The sequence below is a fragment of the Camarhynchus parvulus genome, chromosome 2 (genome assembly GCF_901933205.1).
Source record: "Camarhynchus parvulus chromosome 2, STF_HiC, whole genome shotgun sequence".
NCBI lineage: Eukaryota > Metazoa > Chordata > Aves > Passeriformes > Thraupidae > Camarhynchus > Camarhynchus parvulus.
The window spans coordinates 114,983,230-115,001,201 of NC_044572.1; the positions used below are offsets into that span (position 1 = coordinate 114,983,230).

Genomic DNA, 17,972 nt, shown 5'->3' on the forward strand with positions numbered 1-17,972 from the left:
CCCGAATCCCGAATGGGTTCTCCTTAGTCATGTGAAAACTGGCCTTTCACTTTGGGTGCACAGGGTGTATTTATTTTCACAGAAATGAGTGTGGATATGTGGTTCCCGTACGAGCACAGACTGCGATCTACCACTATTTATGAAGAACACATGTACAGGAAAATGACTCTTAAGTACAAGTCATAAATTGAAATGATTATAGAATATACGTGGACAAATATACCATGTGTGGTATCGGTAGACTGCAATTTCATCAAGTGGTTTTTCAGACTTCATAAACTATGAATGAAACATGATTGTATTGGCCTTGTAACAGGTAAAGTAAAATATAGGGTCTGGCTACTTTAAAGCGCTCATAATTCTATGGCTGGAAATAGCCTTTTGGGATACGATTAAGTCTTAAAACCTGACTGTGATTAAAAAAATACATTTCGGTGAAAATCACATGTTTAGAAACTCTGGGAAACATTTGAGTCTCCACCTCATGAATTTTTACAGTTCCCAACTTTCTGGGTGTAAACACCACGAGCTGCTTTCAGCGAAAGGAGCAGGGAAAGGCCCCGTGTTCCTTAGAGCTTCGTCACCCCTCCGGTTATTCCGTTGTTTTCAGCGGGTTTTTTTCCGCTTTTGGTGGCTCGGGCTTTGTTTACTTCGGGGGCCGTGCCCGGCCAGGCCCGGCCCGGCGCTGCGGTGCGGCGGCCATGCCGCCCTGCCCTGCCCTGCGCAAACCCTCCCGCTCGCCGCGGCGACCTCTGCCCTTTTGTATCCTGTGACACTCAGCCTGTCTTTGTGCTCAAGTTTATCCATGATGGATACATTTCCCTCCCAATCGCATATGCCGGGAGCCCGGCGGAGCGAGCAGATAAATTATTTTCAGCTGCAGGCCCGGGCTGGGGGAGGAGGGCAGGAGGGTGGCGGGGCCCCTTCGCGCCCCTGGCCCAGCAGGACGGGGCGCAGCCTCCCACTCCCCCGGGAATATGCAAGGGGATGACTCTCGGGCCTCTCAGATCCTTTTTAAATGCAAAAGAATGTAGGAAATTGCCAGATCAGTTGGTTAATCAGTGACAACTGCAGTAGGTGCACAAAAAGCCCGGAGCCATCGCTTGCACGGGGTGTTTTTTCAGAGCCCCAGCGGGGTCGCCGCTGGCCCCACCTCTTGAACACCCGGGCCGGTTTAGTGTCAGCTTGAGAAGGGAATGTAATTGCGGGGAGATTTCTGGGTGACTGATGGCGACAATATAGGTCTCCTCCGTGACACCACCGCCCCGCTGGCCCTGCTAGCGCTTTGTGTTCGCCTGGCCATCGCACAGCCACGGAGCAGTCGATGAGCGCTCGGCTCAGTGTCCCCAGCCCACCGAAACAAGGCAGCCGTGCAGCACATACAATTTTCTGTAATTTTTTTTAATGTTGACTACACTGCTGCCTTGTCGTGGTCAAACCTCATTAAGGGCTCACGTTAAGCATGTTACTGCTCCCCTTTATGGAGTTATTTGTGAGGTTAGCACCTCTGTCAAATGTTTTGAAGAGTATTCCTGAAATATTTTTGTGACTGCAATTGTTTCTCTTACTTATCTGGGACTATTTTTAGATGAACCATCTCACATCTCTGTTTTAAAAGTTACGTTGGGAGAGAGGGTGGTCATGCAATGAAAAAGGCCTCTTAAAATTCCAGGTTATGTAACACTAAAAGTGAAGTATTTCTAAATTAGGCTTGTTCCCTCTTCTCTCACCTCATGTTTGTAATGTACGTAAATGTAAAAAAATGCCTTTCTTTTTTTTTTTTTTGCTGGTTTAAAAATCTTTTTTAAATTTATTTAATTTTTTTTTATTCCTCTGGTTACCTCTTTGAAGGCCTCCAAGTACGTACTCTAGTAAATGGCTCTAAACTTTCCTCTTTTTCTTCTTATCAGGAAAGGAAAGACATGCTGGAGCTTCTTCTGTGATATTATAGGTGCTGGTTTGAAATTAGCAGTGCTCCCATGTTAGGGTGAAGAGTTTGCAGCCCAACTGGTGTGGCGAATGCCTTGGCGTGATGTAACAGCGAGGCTCAGTGGGTTTGCATCAGAATTCTCCTAAGTGACGCTTTTGTGGTCTCCTATCAGAGCTCCTGTGAACTTGAATGATGTAGGATATTGTTTCCAAATGTGTGGCACAGGCTGAACTCTGGGCTGGTCATTCCTGCATCAGCTGCTTGACAGCAGCAAGCTGCCAAATATTCGAAGGCTGTAGTGCCCTCAATTGCCTCAGTGAAAGCCTGTTTTTGCCAACGTACATCATACATTAGGGAAATAAAATCCAATCAGGGTTTTGCAAAATGATTTTATGAAAAATGTAGGATTTCATGGATTTCTTGGCAAAAAAAGTGTTACTGAATATCATTCATGGTATTTTAGCTGATTGCACATTGGCAAAACCTATGACCTTTGAGGAAAGGCACCTAAGGTTTTCTCTCTCCCCTCCCTCCCCCCCCTTTTCTTAATTTAACAAGAGATATTGACAGCCTTTAAGTAGAATTCCATTAGTTCTTAACAGAAATACATCCTTACAAATTCTCTAAGGATGTATTTCTGTGAAGAACTAACTGAATTCTACTAAGATAATGGTGAAACCAAACTTTTAAGAAATGCTTAAGTCATATTTGCTGATGCTTCCCACTAAGTCAGAATACTCCTGAAGTGCATCAGGTCATTCTTTTCATCTTTGCAAGTCCTGTCTTCCTTTCCTGGGACGAGGGGGAACGAGATTCCTGCCATCCTTTGATGTCTGAACTATACGAACTTAATTTTTAACACAGCTGTGCTGTGTGAAGTGCATAGTAGGAAAGCATTCTAAGTGAATGAAAAAAAAAAAAAGGTCTTCAGGCATTCAGGAAACCAAGTTTCTTTGGAACCCGCAGTCAGAAATGATGTTGCAATCACTTTACAGGTCTGGTCCTATATTTTGGCTAATCTATATGCAGGAGGAGCGTACCATGCGTGACGTCTTTGACAGCAATGAAAAGTAAGCATTAAGCACGTAGGAGACGAGGCATGCTTCCCACAGACATGGTCAGGCACTTGCATAACTGTCCTGGCATCAGCAGCGCTGTGTGCTCAGTAGGTGAATGAGGTGAAATGTAGAAGCCTCACCAGCCGTCTTGCTCAATTTGAATGTCTTGTCGTGACTTTTCCTATGTTGTCATGGTGTTACATGTGTTTATGAAGTTTTTGGTGAATGTTTTCCTTCAACTTTGTGAGTAAAATAAGAATGTGACTTTCATTGCTGTCATTTATGTCATGTCCTTCCATGCGGCAAACGCTTAAATTACTACCCCTAACAGCCAGCAGGAGCTTAGCAGTTTTGAAAAGCAGTTTAAATGTGCAATGTTTAAATGCAGATTTAGTAGCCTAATGTTTAATCCTACATTTTGAGGCTCTGCTCTCAAAATGACCTTTGGCATGGTGTTGTTTTTAGCACAAGAGGTCTTTTTAGCCTAGTTCTTCAAAATAGCATGGTATTTGAGGTGTTTATTTCATTGTATGTAAGGGCATACTTCCATTATGTGAGTAGCTGGTTTGTTTGTGTCTGTCAAGTACTTCAGAGTTTTGTCAGAGATATCAACTAATAGCTGTAAAAATACAACTCTGCATGACACATGTCGTTTCGAGCTTGGAGCAGTCAGTATTAGTTGCCTTCTCGCCTTCTGTTTATTCAGTTTATTTGCTGCATGGCCAAATGCTGCTGAATTTCTTCTGTAGAAGGGTTGATAGCTGAATCAAGGAACCTGTTGATTTACAAAATGTTCTTTTGAACGGCAGAATGTGAGGATGGTGTGGAGGGCATGGGCATCTCTGTGCTGCCCTTGCTGCTTCCTGCTCTTGACTACCTGAATCTGCTGCTTTGGGAGCAAAACTAATGAAGTTCAGGTTTTTAGCATCTGCAGCCCTAAATAAGTTATGTGTATGCAGCAGCCAGTTTAGTTCTACTTATAAAAGTGGGAAGCTGCTGAAGACAACTGAGTGCATGCAGCTTTGGAATATTAAGCTGGACAATGTTTAACTACTACTTAAATTTGAGATTTAGCTGTTTAAGACTGGAATGTTGAAAACTGGAGTAAATGTAAGCTTTGTCTATTGAGACAACAGGGTTGTTAAGCAATTGACTGTGTCCTGGTGGTTGGGATCACGCCACTGCTTTGAACAGAAACAGGCTGCCTAGGCAGCCTTAATGAAATATATTCATTGACTCTTTAGGTCAGTCTTCTTGGAGCCATCTTTCATGTTCAGGAACAGAAAAGTGATAGAATTTTATAGCAGAACCTGTACAGTTTAAGATGGTAATAAAAAAAATTCGCTGTCTTTTCATACATTCATACTTTGTTTCAGCTATACACCTTTCTAAGGGGTCAGATACTCTTGAGTTTGTACCCAACAAACACTGCTTCTGTGTATGTTGATTTTAAATTACAGGAATGTAGAGAGGATGTGCCATCCCTTATTTTAAACTATTTAATTAAAAAAAAGACTATAAGCTGAGTTTATCACCATTAGTCTTGCTGTTAGTATGTCTGCCTTTATGGGGAAATGAACAGTAGTGCTGAATGAGTATTTTAACCAGAATTATTGCTTGATGCAGGTTCTACTTTTGTTTATGTGTTGGCTTCCTTTTGTTTTGAAAGAAGCAGGCATAGTTGCAACTTAAAATAAGGCTGTGACTTGCTTAACTACCTAAATGTCTACCCTGTTGGAATAGAAGGTTGAGAGGTTAGTAGGTAATTCCAGTATTGACTATTTCCTTATCAAAACATTGGTTAATTTATTTTGATCAGGCTGTAGCTGCTACTGTCTTTCATGCTTCAACAGCTGCTGTTAGCCATATATCACATCAGAGGTGTGACTTTTATTGGGGAAAGTAGAATAAGGTTTGGCGAGAGCACAACTGACTGTTAAGGGCTGTGGTCATTAAATTTGAGGCTGGACTTAAATCTGAAGAAATACTCCTAAAGTCTGAGAGTTCTTTACTGTGGACTTACACTGTGTTTCAGACATAGTAACTTCAGCATCCAGAGCTCAAACATGAAGTTGATTCATGCCTCAGATAAAAATGCAGATCTAAAATCACGTAATGGCAAGCAACATTTTTGCTCTTAATTTAGATGATGGATTTGTTTGTTTACAAGCTGCATCATAAACTTAAAGGTTACTTTTCTTTTGAAAGACTGTGTGCTCAGGAAGCAGGGTGAATGCTAGGTTCCCTAACATCTTCTGCATTGTGAGGGACAGTACTTAGCCCAAACCTGCAAACTGGAATGGTGTGAGTTGAGCAAAGTGTGTTAAGTAAAGCAAACCCCTTACCCTATTTTAATTTGGTTCTCTGGGTATATTAGCAGATCCGAGCTACTGTGAGCTGATGTTGACAGTTATCAGAGGCTGACGTGCCTGAATTTTATTGGATGCTTGTCAGCTGAAAAACAGTAAACAAGGCAGGGTCAAATGCCTGCTTGATGCTTGTAACCTTGTTTCTGAAGATGCTCTGTTGTTATAAAGTTTCATTAGTGCTTCAGGGGAGTGGAGCCTTCTTGTCTTAAAAAATGGTTCTTTTAGCAGGCATGATTTATATAATAAAATGAGTGGAAATTCTTACATGTTCTTAACTGTGTGGCTATTTCTAGTGGATGGGTGATACTCGGCTCCAGTTTGATATTGCCCAAATTACATCAGTGCTTGGGAGGCAACAGTATCTGTGTGCTCTGCTTTTTAGCATTTCCAGGCAAAGAGACTGTTCTGTTGGAGGCTGTCAGTACACACTGAAGTCCAGCTTTAACAGCTCCTGATGGCAGTGAGCATCAGTAGTCGCAGTGCCAGACGTCCTTGAGCCATCAGGGATCTTCACTATGACTGCAGTCTGCTCTGGGGCAGTCTAATAGCAGAAGCTTCTTTTGGTGAAGGGGGTTCCTTCTCACCTTGTTGAAACTTCCTTATGGTGTGCTCTAATAAGCTGAATGAGGTGGTAAATATTACAGATGGCTTCTGCCTAATAATTGAAATGAAATAAAACCAAATAGATATTAGAGATATGAAGATGGCTCATAGGAGTTTGCCTCCAAGTGATTTAGGAAGTGTTAATATTCCAGCCAAGCACTAAAGAGATTTAAGTGTGTGGTTTTAAAGGTGACATTCAAATGCTATTTTAAGAGGAGTGATAAATGCTTGTGCCTTTCCTCTTGCCCTCTGCTTCATGCTGTAGAAGGTCCTCTTGACAGTGGCTACAAGAAGGGTAATAAATGTGCTGATATTTTTCTCCCTAAAAATTTGTCCCTTGTTTGGGACAAATCACCTTCAGTCAAACAGTCTGGCCAGGCATTTTGTGTCCAAAGTGACTGAAAGCATCTCTCCTCCACAAAAGAATGCAAGATGTGAAAGCGTAAACTTGTAAATCTTCTTTACTTTGGTTGCTGGTTAAGAGTAGTCGGTATCTGCAAGCAGAGTCACCACTGAATTACAACCAAGATACACTTAGCAAGTAAAACTATTTTTGTATGGGCTCCCTTGACTATTGTCTTAAAGTTTATTTTGCATGTAAAAAATTTTAAGACTATTGTCTTAAAGTTTATTTCGCATGCAAAAGTTTATTTTACAGTGTTCAAAATTTTGATTTTTAAGAAGAAAAAGACAGCATTAGACTACCTTTGCTCATAAAAAATGGATCCAAACAAATCTTGGGAGTTCTTGTGGGAAGAGGATAGGGGACACATTTCGGAATAGATCAGTCTTCCCTGTGGGAAACCTGAATGAGAACTTTTCTGAATCTGTTGTTACTGTGTAGTTGCTTTTTGCTTTTTAATCCTCAAGTCCAAATGTGTACCTTGATAGGTTAGCTTTTTGTTAAGTCATTTTTCCATTACTAATTCTCTTGAGTGAGTATTCAAGTTCTGGAGACAATAGAACTTCAATGTGGTCTTGCAAAGTGCTGTAGTTGCAGTAGTACCACAATAACCTGAAGATGAGTAATGAAGTTCATTGATACTATTCTGTGTTACCATCATAAAGGAAATTGGGAGAAGGATTGAGAAATCCACACTATCATATGATGAAGCTTGTAAATTTGATTTTCTTACTTGAGCATATAGCTTTGCGGAAAGGGGGAGAAATATTGTGTCTTTCAGTGTACAAATTCATTAAATTAGACTAAACTGCATGTTTAAAAAGATTTTTAAAAATCCCTTCCTAAAGGCTAAGTCTTGGTGTTTGGTATTTATTCAGTGGGTCATCTCTATATGCATTTGAAAAATCTGTTGTGCATATAACTAACTTTAGTTCATCGTAGGACCTGGTGCTTCTGCTTGCTCATCTGATTACGCAGCTCAGGGGAATAAGGTTAAGGACATGCTGTTGGTAACTAGAGCATTTTCAGGGCTTTAGTTCAGCAGATGGGCTGCTCAGCTATATTCATACATCTGCCTACCTGCTGTGGCAGCTGCTGCTGCTGCGTGTTGTGTTCTTTTGTTCTGTTCCACCCAAGAAAGGAGCACTAGGAGGTGTAGTGAATGGATTAATTTAAGGTTAAGACTAGTGTTTTGCTTGCTTCCTAACTCTCTATCATAATAAAGCTTTGGATAAAGCTAATGAATCCTTCGTAATGTGAAATAGATTTTTAAGATGTATTTCAGGGGGCTGAAAGTAGCTAGCATTTAAAAAACAGTCAAGTATGTTTTCTGTATGTTGCCTGATGCTATTTATTTTAATATCTTCTTCTCTTTCTCCCCCTTCCCCTGCTTTTTCTAGGAGCAGTAACCAGACTTTGCCTGACACTGCGTGGTCCAAAAGAATTAAGGAAATATGGAATGACATGAAGGAGATTAGTTGAGGATTAAAGGCTTTGAGGACAAAACACCTCACCGAGGTGAAGCACAGACTAACATTCTGGTTGTAGCTCCAAGGAGCTGCGTGCTGAAGAAAGATGGCAGATCCAGGAATGATGAGTCTGTTTGGAGAAGATGGGAATATTTTCAGTGAAGGGTTGGAAGGTCTTGGAGAATGTGGATATCCTGAAAATACAGTGAATCCTATGGGTCAGCAAATGCCCATGGATCAAGGATTTCCCACTTTACAGTCATCTCTTCATCATCCTCCTGCAAATCAAAACCAAGCCAAGTTGACCCATTTTGATCACTATAATCAATACGAACAGCAGAAAATGCACCTGATGGATCAGCCGAACAGGATGATAAGCAATGCCCCTGGGAATGGTATGGCGTCTCCTCATTCGCAGTATCACAACCCTCCAGTTCCTCAGGTTCCTCACAGCAGCGGTGCCGGTGGTCAGATGGGAGTCTATCCCGGCATGCAGAACGAAAGACACGGCCAGCCCTTCGTAGACAGTGGCTCCATGTGGGGACCACGGGCAGTTCAAGTGCCAGACCAGATAAGAGCACCGTACCAGCAGCAACAGCAGCAGCAGCAGCCACAACCCACACAGCCGCCACAGGCACCCTCCGGACCCCCTGGGCAGGGCCATCCTCAGCACATGCAGCAGATGGGAAACTACATGGCTCGTGGTGATTTTTCAATGCAGCAGCACGGTCAGCCACAGCAGCAGAGGATGAACCAGTTTTCTCAAGGCCAAGAAGGCCTCAATCAGGGAAACCCTTTCATTGCCACCTCAGGACCTGGCCACTTGTCTCATGTGCCCCAGCAGAATCCCAGTATGGCACCTTCTTTGCGACACTCAGTCCAGCAATTTCACCACCATCCCCCTACTGCTCTCCATGGGGAATCAGTAGCCCACAGTCCCAGATTCTCCCCTAATCCTCCCCAGCAGGGTGCTGTTAGGCCGCAAACACTTAATTTTAGTTCTCGGAGCCAGACGGTACCCTCACCTACTATAAACAACTCAGGGCAGTATTCTCGATATCCTTACAGTAACCTTAATCAGGGATTAGTTAATAATACAGGGATGAATCAGAATTTAGGCCTTACAAATAACACTCCAATGAATCAATCTGTACCAAGATACCCAAATGCTGTCGGATTTCCATCAAACAGTGGTCAAGGACTAATGCACCAGCAGCCCATCCACCCTAGTGGCTCACTTAACCAAATGAACACGCAAACTATGCACCCTTCACAGCCTCAGGGAACTTATGCCTCTCCACCTCCCATGTCACCTATGAAAGCAATGAGTAATCCAGCAGGTACACCTCCTCCACAGGTTAGACCCGGTAGTGCTGGAATACCTATGGAAGTTGGCAATTACCCAAATATACCCCATCCTCAGCCGTCACACCAGCCCCCTGGTGCCATGGGAATTGGACAAAGGAATATGGGCCCCAGAAACATGCAACAGAATCGTCCATTTATGGGTATGTCTTCAACACCACGGGAGATGGGTGGGCACATGAGACCAAATGGTTGTCCAGGTGTTGGCCTTGCAGATCCACAAGCAATACAAGAGCGACTAATATCTGGCCAGCAGCTTCCTAGTCAACAGCAGTCTTTTCAACAACAAATGCCAACCTGTCCTCCCATGCAGCCTCATCCAGGGATACATCACCAGTCTTCACCACCCCCACATCCTCATCATCAGCCTTGGGCACAGCTTCACCAGTCACCACAAAACACACCACAAAAAGTGCCTGTCCTTCAGGTAAGCTACTTCCAATTAGTTGAAAATGTTTTAAATTACTGTAAATGCCTTTCAGGATACACAAGAACTATGGTTTCAAAACTGTTGCCCCTATTCACCTCCCCTGTTTGTTATTGGTTGCATGGCTTTCTTGGTGTACAGAGGCTGAAGGTAAAATGATGTTCAGGTATCTTTCTAACATCCTTATGGTAATTGTTCTAGGGTAACATTATGGATAGACCATAATGTGATACGACAACAGGACAAGCAGAATACGTACTATTTTTTTCATGTTGGTTCCTTTGGGGAGAAGATGGAAAGCATGTGTGAGAATTGTCATTTAATTATTCAATTTTTGTATTTGCAACTTGGAGGAAGAAATGTGTGTTATAATGTGTTTGTTTTGGCCAAACCAAGATCTTTTTTTAAAATCCTATGGGAATGTTCTGTGGTTTTAAATTAAAGCTTAAATTGTTACATGTGAAGAAAATTTCTGGCGTGAACTTCTTTAGCACTAAGTAATGAAACCAAGAAGTGATGGGGAAACAGTTTATACAAGGAGAAGACAACAATGTGAATCAGTCTGAAATTAAATCTTCTGAGGCTCAAATGAAATGTTAAATAGAATGCAAGTTTTATTTTACTGAGGCTTTGGTCTGCCAGGTTTCGATGGCCATGTATTTCTTCCATGTCATTTTTCAATTAAAAGCTAAAAATGGTAAAACATCTTGATCCTCTGTAGCTTAACAGGTTTGGCTACATGCTAGTATGTTAAGCTTCAGCCGAGAAAGTGCTTTTTGGAATCTTCACATTTGCCATTGCTTGCCTTTGACTCAGTCAGTCAGAATTCAAGAGGTTTTAGTACCAGATGAACTAGTGGTCAAGATATCAATGATTTATTAATTTTATTTATTTTTTTCCAATCAGTCAGTTGTTAATGCCAAGTAGCTCTGCCCATAAATATTTGGAGACAATTGTTGGAATGCAGTCGTAAGGACACGATGCTACAATACACTTAATAAATGATAAAGCCAGCTGTCCTGGGCAGTGTCCCGGGCCTGTGCGCAGAGCAGCTGCTCGGCCGTCCCCTCGGCTGCTGCCTGCCGGCTGCTCCTGCTCGCTGCTCCGCACAGCGTGAGCCGGCGCTGGCACTCAGACGCACGCTCTGCGGACAGGCAGCTGACAAGGAGTGCTAGATGGAGCAGCTCAGCAGCTGGGACAGGCTTCCACATTCCCCGTGGAAGAGAGGAGGAGGGGGGGACTAAGCTGGGCAAGGGGAAAAGTGCGCTGTCTTTCTCTTGAGGGAGGAGGAGGCTCTCTTGAAGAGTCAAAGTATATCTTCAAGACCATCTTTCTTTTCCCTGCCTACCTCAAAGTTGGCTTGAAATTTTAGATGTCTCTTCCTCTCTCTGCATTTCCACACACAGACTTTGTTTGGAGAACTTAAATTACAGTTCTTGCATGCACGTGGAGTTGTGTGTTCCTGCCTGAGACAGCAGCTCTTGCCAATGCCTCCTGTTACCAACTGTGTGGGTAAGCAGGATGAAAAGGAGAGAGCTCAAGACTATAGGGAAAAAATAAAAAGAATGAGTGAGTATTTGGGAAGGTGGTAATGACAGCACAGAGAAATCAGTACAGAAAGGGTAGGAATGAGAAAAAGAAGTATAAGACACATTTTTTACTCTAAAGATGAGAGCTGAAGCATCTAGTAGAAAAAAACTTGAAAGAAAATTATAGAAGTAGTAACATAAGACTTTTAAGACAATAAAGGAACAAAAACCAGTGTCACTAGGATCTTTCATAACCCATGATGGTGGAGATGTGGGAGGAAATACTTGAGGTGGACTGTACCCTGAAGCAGTGGTATTCTTCACCAGCATGAATTCCTTGTTTTCATCTGCCCATCCAGTAAGCCTATTTTTGGCATTAAAAGGTGGTTTGGGAGAAGAAAGTTTACTTGAAAAATGTACAAGCTTGTTAAATGTTCTTGGGACATTTTTTTCCCTTTAATCAGTGAAGAGGTTAAACACAGGCAGCTCAACCCTTAAATAAGCTAAGCAACCTATTACAGAGTACTGAACTGCAAATGAATAGCTTGAAGAAAGGTAAGTGCTGAAACAAAATAATTAGAGGAAAACCACATGATAACTCCAGTTACTTGATTAAAATCAGTAATTCAGACAGTTGTAGCAAGCCAAGTAACTTCTCTCTTAGCTTATTTCTGTTAAGTTTTTATCTGGTTAAAGTTACTGTTCATGTACCTTCCCATTAAGTAATTAGTTTGAGCCCTGACTGTAGTAATGAAACTCTTAACAGGCAGGCGTTTCCCCCTTGAAAACTGTTTGGATGAAATGAGTATTGTTCAAATCAACGAAAACTGAACCCCTCCCCACCCCCTGGGGAAAAAATGCAGATGTGTGAAACCCCTGCTCTTAAGCCTGAATACAGAATTGGTAGCTCTCCTGTGTCATGGTTTTCCTTTCATGTCAGTAAGCAGAAAACTGTTCACCAAAGAGCAGTTATTTAAATGACTGGTTTGTTTTTATTTGTATAAAATGAATCAACCAAATTAATATAGTCAGTGAAAATGGAAATCTCTGTGTACTTTAAAATCAACAGAAGTCATCTTAGTAATTATTTTTCAGTGATTTGAAGCTAGCCTTATCATGGAAAGGCTGTAATACTTGTGGTTAACCAAATTACTGTTTTGTTGTTAGATATGTTGGAAGGAAAATGAAGTTCTTTTGCTTTTAACTTGAAAGAAATTGCTGTTTGATTCCAAGGCTTGTTATTTCTTTTTTTTTGTGTGGAAAACTGCAAATTATTTTGGCTGTGAGATGAAGCTGGTGATTGACAATTCATCTGGTTTCGATTAATAGCTGAAACCTAGATATGGTTATTAGGACCGTGTTAGCAGTGAGCTGCTGGCTTCAGTGGAGTTTGATAGACCCATAAGAACCACTGCAGTGCTGGGATGTTCAGTCAGTGTGCTTGGTTTGTCAGGCACTCCTTTGAAACACTTTTCACGAAAGGTTCTTGGAAGAGCTTGGTGGCCATGAGGTGGGAAGGCTGGTTCTGCTGTAGCAGAGCCATCCACCAAGGAGCAAATTGCAGAGCAAATCATTGCCTGTTTTCACAGTGGAGGCATCTGTGTTGAGCTTGTGAGCTTCTGTTCTCCAAAGTACTCATCAATGATCTGGAGAGGAGTGAAAAGTCAGATGGCAAAATTTGCTTCAGCTGTTGATGTACCCAAAGCAGAGTACCAAATGCAGATGTGGTGAAGAACCTAATAAGAATTAAATAAAATAATTAGAAATATAATAGAAGAGTCAATTACTTGAACACTAAGTGGTGTGAGTCAAGACATGGCCAGGGGAGGTTTAGATTGGATATTAGGAAAATTTTTGTCACAGAAGGGGCTATCAAGCATTGAAACAGGCTGCCCAGGGAAGGTATAAAGTTGCCATTTGTGAAGGTATTTAAAAGATGTATAGATGTGGTGCCTTGGGACATGTGGACATGCTTAAGGACATGCTTTAGTGGTGAACCTGACAATGCTGGGTTTACAGTCAGACTTTTTGATCTTAAAGGTCATTTCCAACCTAAATGATTTTATGTTTCTGTGGTGCTTGAGCACTGAAATGGCAGGCAAAACTATCTTTTTGGAGCAGGTCTTGGTGTTGGATGGCTGTGAAAAAGAGCTATAACAGTTAAATAAATAAATCAGTAGGAATTGTAATGAAAGTAGTAGAGAACAAAACAAAGATTATTACTTGTATGTATGGTATGCTGGTGAGGCAAATGCTGTGAAGTTCTGTGTTCCTTCCTCAGACCTCAGAAAATACAGCAGCACTTGAAAAAGCCGGGGGAGGGGGCGCAGGTGGGGGGTGTTTTAGTGGGGGAAGGAAGGAGAGAGGTGGTGAAAGCCTCTAAAATTGTGAGTGATACAGGTGCATGAAGAGGATGAATGTGAAGTAAGGGTTGTTTGTCACCTGCTTTTGTCTCCTTGGATTCTTTTTAGGTATTCAGTGAATTGTCCAGTGGTGAGTTCAGAACTGAACAATAAGATGCTGATCTCTGAGATGTTTCACTGAAAAATGCATCATCATTTGATAAACATAAAGGCACCACATTTGACTGGGCAGATCTGTGCCATACATAAGTGCCTGAGAATTTGTTACTGGGTTGCATCTCCTGTATGCATGTCTGTCTGGTTCTTGTCCTCTTCCACACACTTTATCAGAGGTGATATCAGGTTAGACAGGCCTTTGGAGGCCTAATGCTATGCAGTTGTTCTTACATATCGTTATTTTCAGAGCATTTTATTGGTGATAGAGGAAGTGTAGGAGTTTTCTTTGCCAAGAATAGGCTGTCCTGGGTGTGTTGTTACACACAACTTATTTACCCACAGCTACTGTGTGGGCTGAAGTTTCGAGTCATGTTCATTAATCATGTTCCACAAATGCAATCTACATTATTTATAGTCAAACACAGGAGTATTTAAATGACAAACAAGTATGGTATAGCCTCCATGCCTGACTAAATGGGAGAGCTCCACAGTGGGCACAAACAGTGTTGAAGGATTCTGGGTTGCAGTGTCCAGGTTCTGGTGGAGAAGGAACTAATTTTGTGTGTGTTACTGGTTCACTGCCAGGTTTGTTCTGCTGGCCTTATTATCTATGAGCATGTGACTTTGCTTTAAATCATAACTCATAGCTGTGTTTGGTATGAACACATTCTTTTGAAATTTCCTGCCCTCCCTTGCAGGGGAGGAGGCAGGGAAAGTCCTGCTGAGTCACCAGCTGGGTCACCCCTTTCACAGGCCCTTCCTGCAATTTCAAACTCTGTGTTGCTGCCTCAGTTTAATTTATACTTGGATATACCTGAATGGAAAGGGATGTTGATGAAAGCTATAATCAGCTGTATTGGTTTGATGCAATATTCTAACCTGGCAGAAAGCAAAGGTTAAATCAGTTTCTGCTGGCACACTAAAATGAAGTTTATTCTCTCCTGGGTTTTTGTTTTAATGCCTAATGAGAAGTGGTTGACTCCTTACTCTCTTCACATGACTTATCTTTCAGCGTTTCCTGTAACTTTACGTAGTAACAAATCTTAATACTTGAATAGTTAGGATTATTCCCATAAATAATATTCATAAGCAATTTCCCACATCTCCAGAGAGAGCCACTGGCTTTTTAATCCCTTGAGTATTTAACTTTTGGACTATTTTCCTGTTGATAAGTAGAACAAATTGAATTTATTTTAAAAAACCCCTAGAAACACTATTGGGTACTTTTTGTTTTGATGCTGAGGCTATTTCACATGACTGCTAGCTATCATCTGGGGTACTGTGTATGCTGCGTGTTCAGCAAAGTCTTGTGGCTGCCTGCCCCTAGAAGTTCTAGTTTCCTTTTTTAAGTATTCACAGGCCAGCAAAACAGTGTATGTTGGCAAGATCTTTGAAACTGCCAGACTAAATGGAATTAAGAACCTACTAATACTGAACTTTTATTAGCTACAATTGTGTATTAATTTTATGTATAGATAAGCATGAGTGTGTGTATATTTCTGTAACATATATGGAGAAAATGTAGGCAAAATAAGAGGTTGTGGATAGTAATGGGAGAGAAAAAGGGAAGAAAATCCATAGTATTTATATTAAAATAAATGTTGATAGCAGTATTTTTGTCTTAAAAGTTTATAGGCTTCTGCTGTATTTTGTTTGGGCTCTGAAGAATTCTTGTATTTGAGCAATTTAAGCAATGTAATTAACTAAAATTTTCCAACTAAAAGAAAAACAGACCATAAAATCTACCTTTGGTCGGAAGTGTTGAAGTCATTTCACCCCTGTGGAGTAGAATTTTCTGTTACACTGATAACTTGATCCATCTGTGAGTGAGTTTCCATGCAGGTCTCTGAAAGGATATAATATTATGAAGTACTGTGTCCAACAAAAGTTCATATTCTAAAACTTTGCAGTTGTGTTCCAGTCTAAGAGTTATTATTAACATATCCAAAGGCTTATTTCTTCCTCACCCTTGAAAAGGCTATGTGTGCCTTTATAAATAAAGTGCTTGCAGTGATTTTTCAGTGAATAGGCCTTTGGGCCAAAGATTTGTATTTTTGAGGTGGTTTTGCTATGAACTTTTTGGTCTTTTTACTGTTGAAGAGGCGCAAGCTACTTCAAGAATACTTCTTCCCTCAGGTGCCATGATTTGACTGTGATGAAAATAATTTGTGCCATTAAATTGTCTGCTCTGAAGTTTTGGGTAAAGCCAGTTTGTAGCATTAACATGAAAACATAAGTCTGCATCAGCATAGTGATTTGTAGGTTTAAGAGTTACCCAACTTGTTCTTCAGCGTGGGTATTTTGAAGGTTTCTGTGAGATACAGATGACCTGAATGTATTGTTTCCTGAAATCATTAGCATTTTCTGAGGAATCACTGAACTAGAAAAGTTTTTGCATTTATGCTGCTTGTTTAGTACTTCAGTATTGTGTTCTTATCTGCTGCTGATGGTCACTTCCAGTGGGACTTGACAGCTGTCTTACTTTCCCATGGTTGAAGATGTTGTCCTACTTTATATTTATTTGAACAAATTTAAATCTGTTGTTTCAGAGAAAGTTTTTTTCATGATTGAAAGCTGATAGTCTAATAAAAATCCTCATGTCTGTGTCATCATCGACCTACAGACACAAGGATTGAAAATCAGGGCAAATGAAGGGAAAATGCTTGATTTTTTTTTCTTGATTTTTAAAAAAATTCATTAAATACAGTGGCAGTCTTAATAAAGAAGAAGTTACAAGTGAAGAAATAATTTCCTATCTTTTTACTGTGGATCCTTGTCCTGGGATTCTGTCCTGCTCTTTCTCATGGAATTTGAGACATCTATTTATTTTAAGCTATCTTGTCCTTGCTTGTATCTTGAATGAAAGTGTCACAAACTTGCATAAGTGTTCTTATTTCCTCTGTGGAGTAAATTGACGCTGTGGAGTGTCAATTCCTGCTATGATGGGACACCATCACTTTGAAGTGTAATTTGTAACTTTTGTCTGTAGAAGTTGTTTTCTCTCTCAGTTCGATAAGCCAGTGCTTTTCACTTTTGAGTTTTCAGATTTCAGTGCTTTTAACTGTATGATGATACATGTGTTTTACTGGTGACAATGTAGTCTGGATTTGGGGGAAAAACGCAAACAAAACACTTGTTTGGTTTTTTTGAGATACTATCTGTAAATATTTATAGACTTCTCAAAAGAGTTGTAAAGTGTGGTAGCTAAAGAGCAAGGTTTGAGTGTTTAAAGCATCTATTTGTACGCCTATTCTTTTTAAATACTTTCAAATTTGCCAGTGTGGTTTAAAGATAGTGAAGCTACTTCCTGGAAGCTGGTAGGAGCAGAGTAGGAAGTGTGGGCAGGAAGCAGTGATCAGGGAAGGGGCAGGGAAAGGCTGAGCTGATCTGACAAAGCAGTGTTGAACAGTAGGAAAGGAGAGGAAATGGCCAATGTCTGTGTTAAAATGGGGACAGAGAAGTTTAGGGAGTCACTCCACCTCTCTCTGCTTGAGTCACCTGCCTCTTGAGCCCTTGCCAGAGGCAGCCATTTGGTACAGTGGTGCCTGTTACTGCTCTTCTCACTGCTTCAGGGTGTACCTTTGTGTCACCCTGCTGTGGGCACTTAGCCCACTGACAGCTTCCCAGCATAGATAGCTGTGTGAGCTCAGTAACTCCCAATATCTAATCTGCTTTAGAAAAAACAAACCAAAAAAAAATGCAGATGAAGGTGGCTGTGGTCTGGGATACAGAACTTTTGCTGCTTCCTTGCACCTGCCTGATCATTTGGTGAACAGGCTTATCTGGCCAGGTCATGTTCCTGGCAGCTCTCCAGTGTGTGACCACAGGATCACCCAAGTTGGTGGTGTAGGAGTGGGAATGCTTGCTGGGGCAGAATGGGGACTGCCTCTTCCTCTGGCAGTGAGATTTCAGGCCCTTTAACACCCTTACACAGCTTGGTTTTTTTATAGTACCTGCCCTCAGTAACTAGCCCTTGAGTCCTCCCTCAAATTAAAATTTCTGTTAGAAGTCCTAGAAAGCTTTGTCTTTATTGAATTAGTGTCAAACAGGCCACATTCCAGGTTCTCCCAACTTCCCTCTTACTCCACACAAATATTAATGACTAATTTGATTTTGGGAGCGTTTTCTTTTCTTTAGAAAAGTGGGGCTGTTTTCCAACTAAAGTATTTGCAGCTGTTTTGTTATTGCAGAGGTGAAAGAATATCCCCTTTCTACCAAAGAGCTTGGCACAACTTCATTTGGTGTGTGTCATATTGAGGATGCTTCCAGTGCCAGTTGGTGAATTGTCTTCTTTGAGTAC

General features: G+C 41.3%; 1 protein-coding gene across 1 annotated transcript in view; it reads left to right on the plus strand.

Moving 5' to 3' along the window:
* Window positions 1-17,972, plus strand: part of CHD7 (chromodomain helicase DNA binding protein 7) — a 132,463-nt gene that overhangs the window by 32,260 nt on the left and 82,231 nt on the right. The window contains 1 exon segment of the mRNA XM_030971645.1: window positions 7,764-9,624. Within this exon segment, the coding sequence (XP_030827505.1) occupies window positions 7,939-9,624 (1,686 nt within the window). The 5' untranslated portion in view covers window positions 7,764-7,938.